This window comes from Macrobrachium nipponense, chromosome 44 (assembly GCF_015104395.2).
Source record: "Macrobrachium nipponense isolate FS-2020 chromosome 44, ASM1510439v2, whole genome shotgun sequence".
In the NCBI taxonomy this organism is placed as follows: Eukaryota; Metazoa; Arthropoda; class Malacostraca; order Decapoda; family Palaemonidae; genus Macrobrachium; species Macrobrachium nipponense.
In genome coordinates, this window is record NC_087221.1 from 41810189 (window position 1) to 41824037 (window position 13849).

The following is a 13849-nucleotide window of genomic DNA, read 5'->3' on the forward strand; positions in this document are numbered from 1 at the left end:
CCAGTGCTGTTATGTTAGCGTATCTTTCACAGACGATGCAGTAGAAACTAAATCATGCATCCCGAGCAGCATTATTATTTAAGGCACAAATTGATTCTTTCTTATTAAGAGATTTCAGAAGTATTCTTTATTTGGCCTGTTTTTCTTTTGCATTTTTAGGATTTAATCACAGGCTAGTTTTGCAGGAAACTATAGTGTTATAGAGCAGAACATCCTGACATCTTGTTCTGTGTGCCATCTCCCTCATTTCTTCTGCTTAGCTCCCCTGTAATGAATTGATACATAATATGTAAAGTCTTGTAGCATCATGGTACAATTGATAAGGTTCCCTTGAACATAGAGTTATTAAGGCAAAATATATACAAATCCAGAACTGACAGCTATTCAGGTAAATTATGGTAATTTGGTTGTTAGAGCACCAACCCACAAATATTTTTTCCCTTGCAATTTTTGTACATGGTGAGGACATCTTGTTATCACTGTTATATTTGATACAGTTTTCATGGAAAGTTCTTAAATAGCACTTTATGTTTGGTAATTTTCTTTTTTGAGATTTATTTTTGTTCTTCTATTATTCATGAATTCTTCAAAATATGACTCAACTGGTACCAAGGAGACATTATCTTTTGAATGCTAGAACAGCTAAGTTTGGAAGATTTCAGAAAACATTCTTGGCGTAATGAGAAAATATCTTATGCAGTATATTCCTTTGTTACATTATAGTGTTTCTTTACACTTATTATTTTTTTTGTAGGAGTTACGTGTTGACAAGTGTAATGTGCCATTTTCAGTGGATTCTGCATGAAATTCTTTTGCTTTGAAACTTTGTATGTAGTACAGTGCTAAAAGCTTATGCTTCCTGTAGGAGGTGAATGAATGTTTATTAGACTTAAGATGTTTTGTGGCCTTAAATACTGAACTGGGATTTTGCTTTATTAAGTTTCTCTAAAGATTCATTATGCAGCTTTAGAAGCCTGTCAGAATAATTTTTAAAATTTAAATTTAACCTTTATGATTTTAACCAATATGATTATTGCTAAACTAAACATACACTGACTGATTTTGTCATTCATACTGTTGATTGTGTCCTTTCATTGCAAGAGCAGCACCTCAACTTACTGGACAGTTGGGGTCTGCCCTTCCTAGTAAGCAACAAAATTCCATTTAGCTACAAATGTTGTTTAATAACAAATTGACCCAACCTCAAAATAATACACGGAAGGAGTCTATAAGTAATAAGCGATCTGCACCAGGGGTACTGGATCCATGGAATGATTGGGAAAAACAATTTTTTGATGATACTAGCCATTAGGATATCTGTCGAGCATAATGCCTGCTGTATTCAGGTTTTTGTAAGTAGGAGTTTATATCTGCCCACTTCCACCATGATAGCTGATTAGTCAGTTGAAACCTGCACCTATTTATGAATTTATGTCTCATACACCATGACATTTTTTATATTCACAAACAGTAAGCAGTGATAAGCAGTCCGTCACTAGGGGGAACAGTCTTTTCAGTAATGCTAATAATTAGGCTAATTCAAAAATAAAATAAAATAATTAATTGGTTACAGTTTGCTTTTCAAATAAAAGCCTAACATTGTACAATTTGTTTAAGGTTTTCACTTAAGTAGACATAAGATGAAAATTTCTTTACGAGACAATTTCTGAAACGTAAGAGACTTCCAGGATGACAGTGCTGTGTTCATTCTTTTTATTGGTACTTTCTATACAGTTTCAGAACAAGGTGTATCAGAGCCTAGTACATCAAGCCCAGCCAAGAAACCCCAAAGTACCGAAGGTATTGTTATTATTGTAAACGCCTGGTTTCGAAATATCATTGTTATACTGGTTAGTATGCACAGTATTTGATGTCTTGCAGTTAAATAATTATTGTATTATTTTACATGTTTATGACTTTAATTTGTAAACTTGCTTTTGTTTCCACGAAGAAAACATAAACCTCGATGTAGAGGAAGACACTACAGACACCTGGGGGGAAGGAACAGAAAATGCTTCTGTACAAGAAGTTCCAGCAGAAATTATCAATTGTGGGTGTGGTTCCACTGAAGAAGAAGGCCTCATGTTGCAGGTAGGTTTTACAAGGTAGTCTGAAACCTGATATGACCACTTTTCTCTTTGTATTGTACAGTAAAGCAATACACATACATCATTCAATTTCTCCTGCATCTTCTTAAAGTTCTAAAACCATATTACATATATTAATTGCTTTAATGGATAATAATTATTATCAAGCAATTTAATGAGACATTGAGTCACAATGCTATTGATGGTATGATTTCCTCAAAGGATTTGTTCTTCCTTTGAGCAAGGTTGGTATTTTTGTGATTATGTGAATTTGTTATGCAAGACTTTTTTTCTTTTATATAAATACATTGGCAGTAATGTAGTGCCTTCTTTTTTAGCATTTGTTGCCATACAAATTTCTTCTATCATCAAGAATATGATTACAATAGAGAAAATATATAAGTCGGTACAATGTTATACAGAACAACATGACCTCCCTCTATGATTTTCAGGACCTAGGGAGACAATTTCATATTATGCATAATTTAAAATTTTCATTATCTCTGACTTAACCATTGCATTATTGCATTTTTTGTAGCTTCACATTTCATAGTACTTTGCATTGTACATGGAGCTGTTTAATTGTGTAATTAGGTAATAATTGAGTAGGTTCATGTGAGCCTCAATTCTTAATTTTAATATCATTTGTTTTTCTTTGCTGTTTCTGTTATTTGTAAAGTTTATTCTTTTCTCCTTATATTCCTTTTTCCTAATTGGGCTGCTCTCCTAATTGGAACCCTTGACCTTGTAGCCCCCTGGTTTTCCAACTAGGAATGCAGCCAGGCTAGTAATATAGTAATACATAATAATGATTGTACTGGGATGTTCAAGGATGGACCATAAGTAGTAACAGTTTTTATTGCCAACTATAGGTTTCAACCTGAAATATATATATTCCATGTAATAAAAAATAATACAATCCAACCAGCCATACAAATTTTGAATTTTCCCTAATTTTCCCAATTTCATTATCAAAAAAATATTTGTCCTTAATACAAGCCTTCTAGTAAAGTACATGAACAATCCAGTATTGATATGTGTATGTCTAACAATAACTGTTTATAGCAATGTAAGTAAATAACACTGTAAATTATGGTACTGTAGCCACTAAAGCACTTGGCATCAAATTAAATGTACTCATATCATAAAGCATTACTGTATATATACATAGAATCCAATTACCAATAAGGGCAATTCCAATTGAAATATCATACAACATCCATAATACACTGTATTGCACTCACTTCAATGGCCTCACTATCATAGGCCTTGAACCCAGTAGGAGATTGCCAAACACCAATATCCCATCACTTGCCGGCCTTACATGTCACTGACTTCATTCTTGTGTTTACATCCATAAGAATAACACCTGTCACCACCAGCCACCACCACTCAACACAATAGGCAGTACCAGAGTGGTTGAAAATTTTACGGCAGTTCGCCTTCTCCCGCTAACCGTGCGACACTGAAATATGGGTAAACAAAAGATATTCCAGATGCGCAATAAGTTACAACTCGCTCCAACCCACATCAACATTTTTCAAACAAATATATCCTTATTGTATTATGAAGTTTATCATGTTAGTGATACACTCCCCCACCATTAGTGACAAATTACAGATACCCTATCCAATTGGGTAAAACTACGTATGATTACATTGTTCTTCTATTGGTAATAACACCACCAACCTGTGTACTGATCTACACATAATCTTATCCACTTCACCATCATATCCCTTCCCATGCTTCATAATCTTATACCTTAAATCAACATCTCGGACAATGCCATCTTGTCCTGGATCAGCTCTAATCACCTGTCTAGTTCCATGCCCCTCTCACAACATTACTATCTTGCACAAGTACCACATCTCCAACTCTTACATTCCTCCTTGTTGTATGCCATTTCTGCCTGATTAACAATGATGGAAAATAGTCCCGTTGCCACTTTTTCCAGAAGGATTCTATTATACTTTGCATAAACTTTAATCTCCTTTTGTGATCCCCACTAATATCGTACATACCACTTGGACAAAAGCAAGTGGACCGACCAAGCAACAGATCATTGGGACAGAGGTAGCCCCCCACTCTAAACTAAATCCAGGTTTTGTTCCAATTGGTCTTTCATTCATCAGATTAGCAATACCAAACAAAGCAGTTTGTAACTCTCCAAAATTCACACAGAATCTCCCACAATAATACAAAGACACCTTTTGACAGATTTGATCAGTGCTTCACTTGCCCCATTATACCAAGGTGCGTCACTAGGCATATTAAAGATCCAAGTTACCCCTTCCTTTTCCCCGCTCCATGGTTTCTATTTTCTTGCTTGCTGATATCAACTGAGTTCCCTTATCTGAATATATAACTTTAGGAGCTCCTTCTAATAGCAATAAACCTTTGAAATGTGGTAAGAAAATCATCAGTACTGTATCCTTCAGCCAAATCCAAGTGAACAGCTCTAGTAACGAAACAGTTTTAAATTAACAAACCACCAAAGGCTTTACACCATGAGTTCTCTTTTTAACCGTGTCTCTTATTGTTAAGGGGCCCAAACAACTCTATGGCTGTGTAATAGAAAGGTGGAGCAGGTTTCATTCTTTCTATCCTCATTTGACCCATGCATTGGTCTTCTAATTTCTTTGTTAACTTCTTACATGTCACACATTGAATTTTTTATTGGCCATTTATTAATTTTCTGGCCCCTGGAACCCAGAATTTTCTTTGTAATTTTGCCAAAGTAGTCTCTATGCCTGCGTGGTCAACCCCATGTACATATGATATATACAATCTAGTAACTGGATGATTTGCTGGTAGCAACATATAGTCTTCTCTATTCCAATTTTCCTTTAGCCACTTAGAAATTCTTTGTCCTACTACTATGACTCCATTCTTAATTGAAGGTCCTAATCTTCTGAACCTCACTTTCCAATCAGTCAGGTCCCTTTGCATCTCTCTAACCCACATTAGTTCTGCTTTAATAATTCCTTGAACTGTTGGTTCCCTCAGCATGCCCTTAAAGGATCTGCATTTGAAAACATTCATTACCCTACATGTAACTCTTAGTAGTTTGTAATAATCACTAAATCTATTAACATCAATCATGTGTATAACATGGTTCTGACTTACTTTAGCAACAGCCATGACAACACCTACTCTATCAGTTAGTTCATTTTCACAATTTTGTTTGATAGGCCATTTTGAAATTGGTAATGTTAGAAATTTTGGTCCATTTTGCCAGGCAGAATTTTCACCAATTTTTTTCTGGACTACACGGTTTAGAGGTCATATCTGCAACATTTTGAATTGAATCAACCCACCACCATTCCTTGAATCAGTTTTTATTTGTATCTCTGCAATGCGTACCGCAACAAATGTGTTGAATCCATGGGACTCCTTTTGAATTTGTGATCTTACAATTGTTGAGTCAACTATGTGATAACTGACTCAAACTCCCATGAAAACTCCTTTACTATGAGTTCTCTCATCCTAGCACGATGGAGCACCACATAATTCCATACGAAATAGACATTTGTTTCACTGATGCAATCTTATTTTTCGCCATTATCAGACTTGATTTAAACTTATTATCACTGATTTGCCACCTCACATATGCACAAGCCCCAGAAAATATTACTAGGTTCGGCTTACCAAAAGCATTAGATGGCTTTAAGGGTCTTCTAAAAGTTAATGACTCCAGTCCATACAATTCTTTGAAAAACGCTTTCCATTCGTTCATCAATGGAATCATCAAGTGGATCATCCCACTTGATTCCACCACCATTCGAGTTACTTTTGGAAATCATGGATCTCTCAAGATCTTAGCTTTGAGTAATACTGGGTATAACCAACCCTAATGGATCATACAACGATGCAATTTGACTCAATATCTTTCTGCGTGTTAATATTTCTGGAAATTTATAATCAAATTCACCTATATCTAAATTTGGACCACTCCTAACCTTTCTTATTCTTGGTGTAAAGTTGAGTCTTACAGCAAAGGAAAAATAGTCATCTACAGGATTCCATTTTAAACCTAAGATTTTCTCACTATCAGATTCTATTATTCTTATATTGCAGTTTTCATAATGCCCGCTGACTATCCAGTGCTTTATTCTGAAACTTCCCTGAGACAATCCCTTTCAGTATCCTGTATTAATTTGATTGCGTTCTCGATGGCATCAGTAGAATACAGTATATCATCTACATATGTATTATTAAGAATCATATCTTGCACATCCGGGATTCCTTACCGAATTGTTCTACTGTATGTCTCAAAGCTACCATAGCTATAGTACCACTGGGCCTATCTCCAAATGTTACTGTGGTAAGAACATACTGATCAGGTGGCCTACTATCATCCAAGTCCCTCCATACAAATCTATGCGTATGTTCATCTAGTGTGCTGAGTTTTACAGTATGGTACATCTTTGCTATGTCAACCCCACTATGGCTATATTATCTTGCCTAAATCTACACAACACTCCCAGCAAACTGTTCAAAATATCAGGCCCCTTAGCCCAAAAATCGTTTAACCTCTGTCCCATATAAGATTGCTGAAGAATTGAAGACAAATGCGCACTGGGGTTGAACTAGATTCTGGCTTCAACACCTCATGATGATGAATATAGTGAACTGGGCCATTGTACTCTTGAATCTCCTTATTGGTTAATTTCCTAGCTACTCCCCTTCTAACCATATCTTCAATCTCTTTCTGATATTTTATTGCATACTCATTCCCAAGTTTCCTTAATCTATTCTCTGTTGTTCTTAACCACCTGGCATTTGCTACCTTTATGTTATTTTTCAAATGATTTGGATCTCTTATCCAAGGATACCTTACAAACCAGCATTTCTGTTTCTCATCATACGTTAATCCTTCCTCAATCAATTTCATTTCCTTTTCTTCTTTCAAACTTACATAATTGGGTCCAGGACAACCTCTGCACATACATTTGATACATTGTGGATTACACCTTGTTCCCATTTCTTCTATGGCAAAAAATTTATCTAACTGATCCTTTAGATTTTCTGTTGGCTCAATACTGATTTCATTCAAATTTACTGAACTTGAAAGTTTATGAATTCTCACAAACACATGATTACTAGTAATACTTGATTGGTAATTTCATCATGTCTACCACGTATGCTGAGCCCAAACTGATTTTCTAGCAACTGGAGACCCTTATTTGTTTCAACAACCCTTGGCAATATTTCACAATAATTAGCACCAATAAGCATATCGATTTCCCATGTGGGCGATTCAGCTCTAAGTTTGATATTCCTTCAAAAAGTTTTCAGATACCCTTGGATAAGTCTACTTTCTTGATTTTGGCTGTTATTTCATTAATACCAACAGCATTCACATTCCAAACCTTACCAGATTTATCAATTAGTGGTACACAATATTCGTTGCTTGAGTGATATTCAACCGCATTGCCCACTTTGATCATGGATAAATTTATATGCTTTCCACTTAAACCCAATTTCTTAGCCATCCTATTTGTTATAAATGAAATATCCGCTCCTGGATCCCACAGTACATTAACAGGCATGTTCTTACTATTCACCATACTGATATTCAACAACACTGCAAATCCCTTTTCTGATATCGCTTTGTGAATACTATTTTCTACTCTATCGGAATGCAACAGTGGATGATGATTACGATTGCATGGCCCTTTACCTTCAATAATGACATCACACAATGTACCTACCTTGCAGCTATGAGCAGGATGATGATCCCCTAGACCCCACACCTAAAACATATTCCATTACCCTTTATAATCTCAAATCTTTCTTTGCTACTACAACCATTGAATTTATAACATTCTGTTATATCATGACCAATTGAATTGTGTAACAGGCATCCTATCCCCTTACTATCTGCCTTAGGTTTAATACCTTTCACCATTTCTGTCAAGTTAACAATACAAGATTCAAATTCCTTATTTTTTATACTTTGTTCTTCCCCATTTTTTTCACCAATTTTATCAATTCCGATTCATTCTCAACTGTGCTGTCAACATGATGGACTGTTGCCTTATTATCACTACCGCTACTCCTAACATTAGAGTTCATATATTCCAAAATTTTTCTCTCCTTCTGTAAGAACTTCAACAACTCAGGAAACAGATTGCTAGTTACTGATACCTCATCTACTTTAATTACCCATTCTCTCTTTTGAAGTGAAGGTAAAAACCTTTTCTATATGGCTGACAACGTTTGCACTATTAAGTTCATCAGAGAGATTTACCTTTTTTAAATCAAGCCAACATTGCTCAACCTGATCGACCATTTTAATAAATCCTTTGGTATCATCATCATAAATTTTCTTCAGAGATCTAAGCTCACCAACCACTAAGCTACAATTCTTTCTTGAATTCCCAAATTTATCATCCAAACGTTGAATCATTTCATCATAATTACCCTCTGAGCCCTTCACTGCTTGAAGTGCTTCTCCACCTAGACACATTTTGAGAGCATATGGATCAGTACCGTATATACTCTTTACTAAATTCTCATAATCTTCCTTAAAAGTTGGATAGTCCCTTAAATTACCTTCGAACATTGGTGGTTCAAATTTCTTTACTTTAACCTTCGATTTATCTGTTGCCTTTACATCCTGGACACCTTTGAATATTTTTGCACTTACTTCACATTTTAATCTTTCACTATCTAAAATATATTGCTGGGCTTCTTCTTCTAAACTACTATAGGCTAGCTTATCCTCGTTTTCATATATAAATTGTATCAGTTCATCATTTTGATACTCTAGGCATTTAAAGGCTTCAACCATTTCCTCATAGTTTCTTCGTTAACACTGATAAATCATCACCTCGATTGATTCCTTCATTGCACATAGTTACCTTCCTGGTGAACTTCCCGTTTGTTGATTGCCCTCTTCCTCTTCAGGGCGACGAGTTCCTCTTGCACACCCATGGCGGTTGAAGTTGAAATGTACTGGGATGTTCAAGGATGGACCATAAGTAGTAACAGTTTTTATTGCCAACTATAGGTTTCAACCTGAAATATATATATTCCATGTAATAAAAAATAATACAATCCAACCAGCCATACAAATTTTGAATTTTTCCTAATTTTCCAATTTCCCCAATTTCATTATCAAAAAAAATATTTGTCCTTAATACAAGCCTTCTAGTAAAGTACATGAACAATCCAGTATTGATATGTGTATGTCTAACAATAACTGTTTATAGCAATGTAAGTAAATAACACTGTAAATTATGGTACTGTAGCCACTAAAGCACTTGGCATCAAATTAAATGTACTCATATCATAAAGCATTACTGTATATATACATAGAATCCAATTACCAATAAGGGCAATTCCAATTGAAATATCATACAACATCCATAATACACTGTATTGCACTCACTTCAATGGCCTCACTATCATAGGCCTTGAACCCCAGTAGGAGATTGCCAAACACCAATATCCCATCACTTGCCGGCCTTACATGTCACTGAACTTCTTATTCTCGTGTTTACATCCATAAGAATAACACCTGTCACCACCAGCCACCACCACTCAACACAGGCAGTACCAGAGTGGTTAGAAAATTTTACGGCAGTTCGCCTTCTCCCGCTAACCGTGCGACACTGAAATATGGGTAAACAAAAGATATTCCAGATGCGCAATAAGTTACAACTCGCTCCAACCCACATCAACATTTTTCAAACAAATATATCCTTATTGTATTATGAAGTTTATCATGTTAGTGATACAATGATAATGTACCCATTTTGCAACCTCACTCATCTATTGCAGCTGTTGAGACAGCACAAGAAGTGAGATCTTAAACCACTGAAAAGCTGAGTAACCAGGAGCAGCAGAATGATCTTTATGCTAATTTTAACTATTTGAGTGTCTTGGATTTATGCTATATATTGTTTATTCAAAATATAATGGCATACATGTCTTAAAGATGTTTATGTTTAAACAAATTTTTTTTTTGTCGGTAATTGGTGTCAGTCTTCTGATGGCTATTAGGTTTTGGCATAAAGAAAATTTAATATTCTTGTTTATCTTAGAGAAGGTCATATTAGAAGGGGATTTCAGCAGTTGATGATATCTTGTGCCATAATTAATTTTTTCAAAATCCGTCTTTATACGTTATTTTAATTTGCAGTGTGATGTTTGCTTGTGTTGGCAACATGGAGCATGCTATAATATTGAAGGGGAGGACCAAGTTCCAGACAAATACATATGTTCCCTATGTGACCATCCCAGACTAGAGAGAACTTCCCATAAATTCCGACACCATCAAGACTGGCTCAAAGAAGGTCATTTACCAAGGTATGTAATGGAAACTTTTGTATAAAAATATCAGTAAGCATGAGGCATTAAAAGTCAAATTATTATTGTGTGTGGGGTATGATGTCTGTAAGCATTTTAAAATTAAAATAACATATATGAGATATGTGAATGTGTGGATGCATGATTTTTAGGGCTGAACCAAAGACAATGGGACCAAGAAAGTCGTTTGGTGCTTTCATAAACTTGGGAGGTTTACCATGGATAGTTGCTTCCCATTGCGTAGTGGGAGTAGTCATGTACTATTTAGAGGAGTTCCAAACTTGCTCAGTGGTAATGTGAGGTTAAGTATTGTCTAGGACACTGTTGTGATGTTTATTAGCAACTATTGTATATACATAATTTTTATTCCATAGCAGTGCTATTTCTATTAATCCAAGTTTAGAACCTGATTACTTATTTAATTTACTGTATTTCTTAGCATTGTCTTTAGAAATGATATTGTTATGTTACAATAAAGTTTCATACATACTTACCTGGCAGATATATACATAGTTAAGACTCCGTCGTCCCCGACAGAAATTCAAATTTCGCGCCACTCGCTACAGGTAGGTCAGGTGATCTACCGGCCTGCCCTGGGCGGCAGGACTAGGAACCATCCCCGTTTTTCTATCATATTTTCTCTCTTCCACCTGTCTCCTGCGGGGAGGCTGGGTGGGCCTTTAATTGTATATATCCTGACCAGGTAAGTATGTATGAAAACTTTATTGTAACATAACAATATCATTTTCATACAATCAACTTACCTGTCAGATATATACATAGCTGATTGGCACCCTTCGGTGGAGGGCAAGAGACAGCTACTATATGGAATAGACAGGTAAACAACATATGTTGTAGGTATAAATAAAACCTTGGTTCCTACCTGATAGGTGGTAGACTTCGTGGGTGTTTGCCCAGTAGTCTGCATCACCTCAAGAAACTTTAGCGAGATATAAGATCTATGGCCAAGAGTTCTTGTGGGTCTGCCGATGGGGTCTTATCCGCTTACTCGGCAGAGCCTGAAAGGACTTTGTCAATGGGTGCTGATCCACTTATATGACAATACACCTTATGAAGGAGCACACAACCAAATCCTGACCACCTGATCCTAACCACATGTTAGAACTAAGGATTGTTCCGAGTTATCCCCAAACTCTTCACAACAACCGTAACTCAAAAACCACTACGCACACATACATAATTTTCTAAAAAAAAAAAAAATTATACTCATCTAATTAGATATGACAAGATTCTCTTACTGAACAACATAGACGGCCGCCCGGGGGGTGCTAAACCAAGTCCTCCATTGTTCGAAGAGAACCAGACCATATCCAAAAAGAAGAAAAGTATATACTTTTAAGGATTGGTGTCGGCTCCCGTACCCAGAATCGTATCCGCCGATACGAAAGGACCCAGAGAAAAACACTTCTCTATGTCACACGAACGTCTTTCAAGTAATGAGATGCAAATACTGAGTTGCATCTCCAAAATGTCGTATCTTATGATGTTTTAAGCGATATTCTTATGAAACGAGAGACGTCGCTACGTGCTCTCACTTCATGAGCTTTAACTTTCAACAGTCGCAACTGTTCGTCAGAACAGACCTTATGCGCGTCTGTAATGACGTTCCTCACAAAGAATGCCAGAGCATTCTTGGACATCAGTCTTGTGGGGTCTTTTACCGCGCACCAAAGACCTTGTCTAGAGCCTCCCATCTGATGCTTTCTCTGAATGTAGAACTTTAGAGCTCTTACAGGGCATAGAGATCTTTCTGCTTCTCTTCCTACGAGACTCGATATGCCTTTGACTTTGAATGACTTAGGCCAGGGATTCGAGGGATTCTCATTCTTAGCTAAAAACAGGGTCTTAAACGAGCAAATAGCTGAGTCTCCCTTGAAACCTACTTTATCCTGCAGAGCATGTAATTCACTAACTCTCTTTGCCGTAGCTAAAGATAATAGGAATAGGCATTTTCTGGTGATGTCTCGAAACGAACCATGAGGAGGTTCGAATCTTTCAGATGAAAGAAAACTTGAGAACCACGTCTAGGTTCCAGTTCGAGGGACCGGTTCCTTCGACTTTGAAGTCTCAAAGGACCTTATGAGATCGTGGAGATCTTTATTATCTGCCAGATCTAATCCTCTATTCCTGAAGACTGCTGAGAGCATACTTCTGTATCCCTTTATTGTGGATACAGCTAGATGAGATTGCTTTCTCAGGAATAGAAGGAAATCAGCAATTTCCGCTATAGAGGTAGTGGAGGAGGACAACTTCTTAGTTCTACACCACCTTCTAAAAACCTCCCACTTCGACTGATATACTTTCGTAGTGGAGGTTCTGCGTGCTCTCGCGATCGCGCTTGCAACTTCGCGAGAAAACCCTCTCGCTCTGACGAGTCTTTCGATAGTCGAAAGGCAGTCAGAGCGAGAGCGGGGAGGTTTTGATGATACCTCTTGAAGTGTGGCTGTCTGAGAAGATCCATCCTTCTTGGTAGGGATCTGGAAAGTCTACGATCCACTCTACCACCTCCGTGAACCATCTTGGGCCGGCCAAAAGGGGGCTATCAATGTCATCCTCGTCTCCTTTGACGCCACAAACTTTTTTAGTACCAGTCCCAGGATTTTGAATGGAGGAAAGGCATAGACGTCTACGCGAGACCAATCTAGCGGAGGTTAAGGCGTCTACCATAAGAGCTCTTGGGTCTTCCACGACCGAGCAAAAGACTGCCAGCCTTTTGGAGATGAATGTGGCGAAGAGATCCACATGAGGTGTCCCCCACAGCGACCAGAGATCTTGACACACCTCCTCGTGTAGGGTCCACTCTGTATGAAGGACCTGGTTCCTCCTGCTGAGTCTGTCCGCCCTCACATTCTTTACTCCCTGAACGAACCTTGTCAGAAGGGAGATGTTCCTGTGAGACGTCCAAAGCAAAAGCGGTCTCCCGTCAGCTCGTAAAGGAACGAGGAGTGAGTCCCTCCTTGTTTTCGTATGTAGGCAAGTGCGTTGGTGTTGTCCACGTTTACTTGCACTACTTTGTTCGACACCATAGGTTCTAGACTCTTCAAAGCCAGATGCACGGCGAAGAGCTCTTTGCAGTTTATGTGCCAAGAAACCTGCGCTGGTTCCCAGGTGCCTGACACCTCCTTCTTGAGCCTAATGTTGCTCCCCAACCTTTCTCCGACGCGTCGGAGTACAACACTAGGTCTGGGTTTCTGGGTTCTTAGAGAGATCCCTTTGTTCTCCTTCAGAGGGGGCAACCACCATTCCAGGTGTGGTCTTATCTCCACTGGAATGGGAAAGGCAGTCCCGAAAAAAAGTTGTCCAGTTTTCCAACTCCAAGACTTCTTGAGGAGAATTGAAGCGGACGTAATGAAGTCTTCCTTTCCTAGCGGGAAGAACTGTTCGAGCGAGGAAAGGGTCCCTAGAAGGCTCAACCATTCCCTCGC

At 37.6% G+C, this 13849-nt stretch overlaps 2 protein-coding genes across 3 annotated transcripts in view; one reads left to right on the top strand and one right to left on the bottom strand.

Annotated features, from left to right (window-relative positions):
* Nucleotides 1-13849, top strand: part of LOC135204232 (uncharacterized) — a 67199-nt gene that overhangs the window by 43332 nt on the left and 10018 nt on the right. Inside the window, 3 exon segments of the mRNA XM_064234339.1 lie at nt 1735-1800; nt 1952-2091; nt 10237-10403. Of these exon segments, the coding sequence (XP_064090409.1) occupies nt 1735-1800; nt 1952-2091; nt 10237-10403 (373 nt within the window).
* LOC135204233 (glutamate receptor ionotropic, delta-2-like) overlaps nt 9608-13849 on the bottom strand; it is a 34155-nt gene continuing 29913 nt past the window's right edge. For both annotated transcript variants that reach the window (XM_064234341.1, XM_064234340.1), the window contains exon 14: nt 9608-9706. The gene's annotated coding sequence lies outside the window, so the exon portion shown is untranslated. The remainder of the gene's footprint in view (nt 9707-13849) is intronic.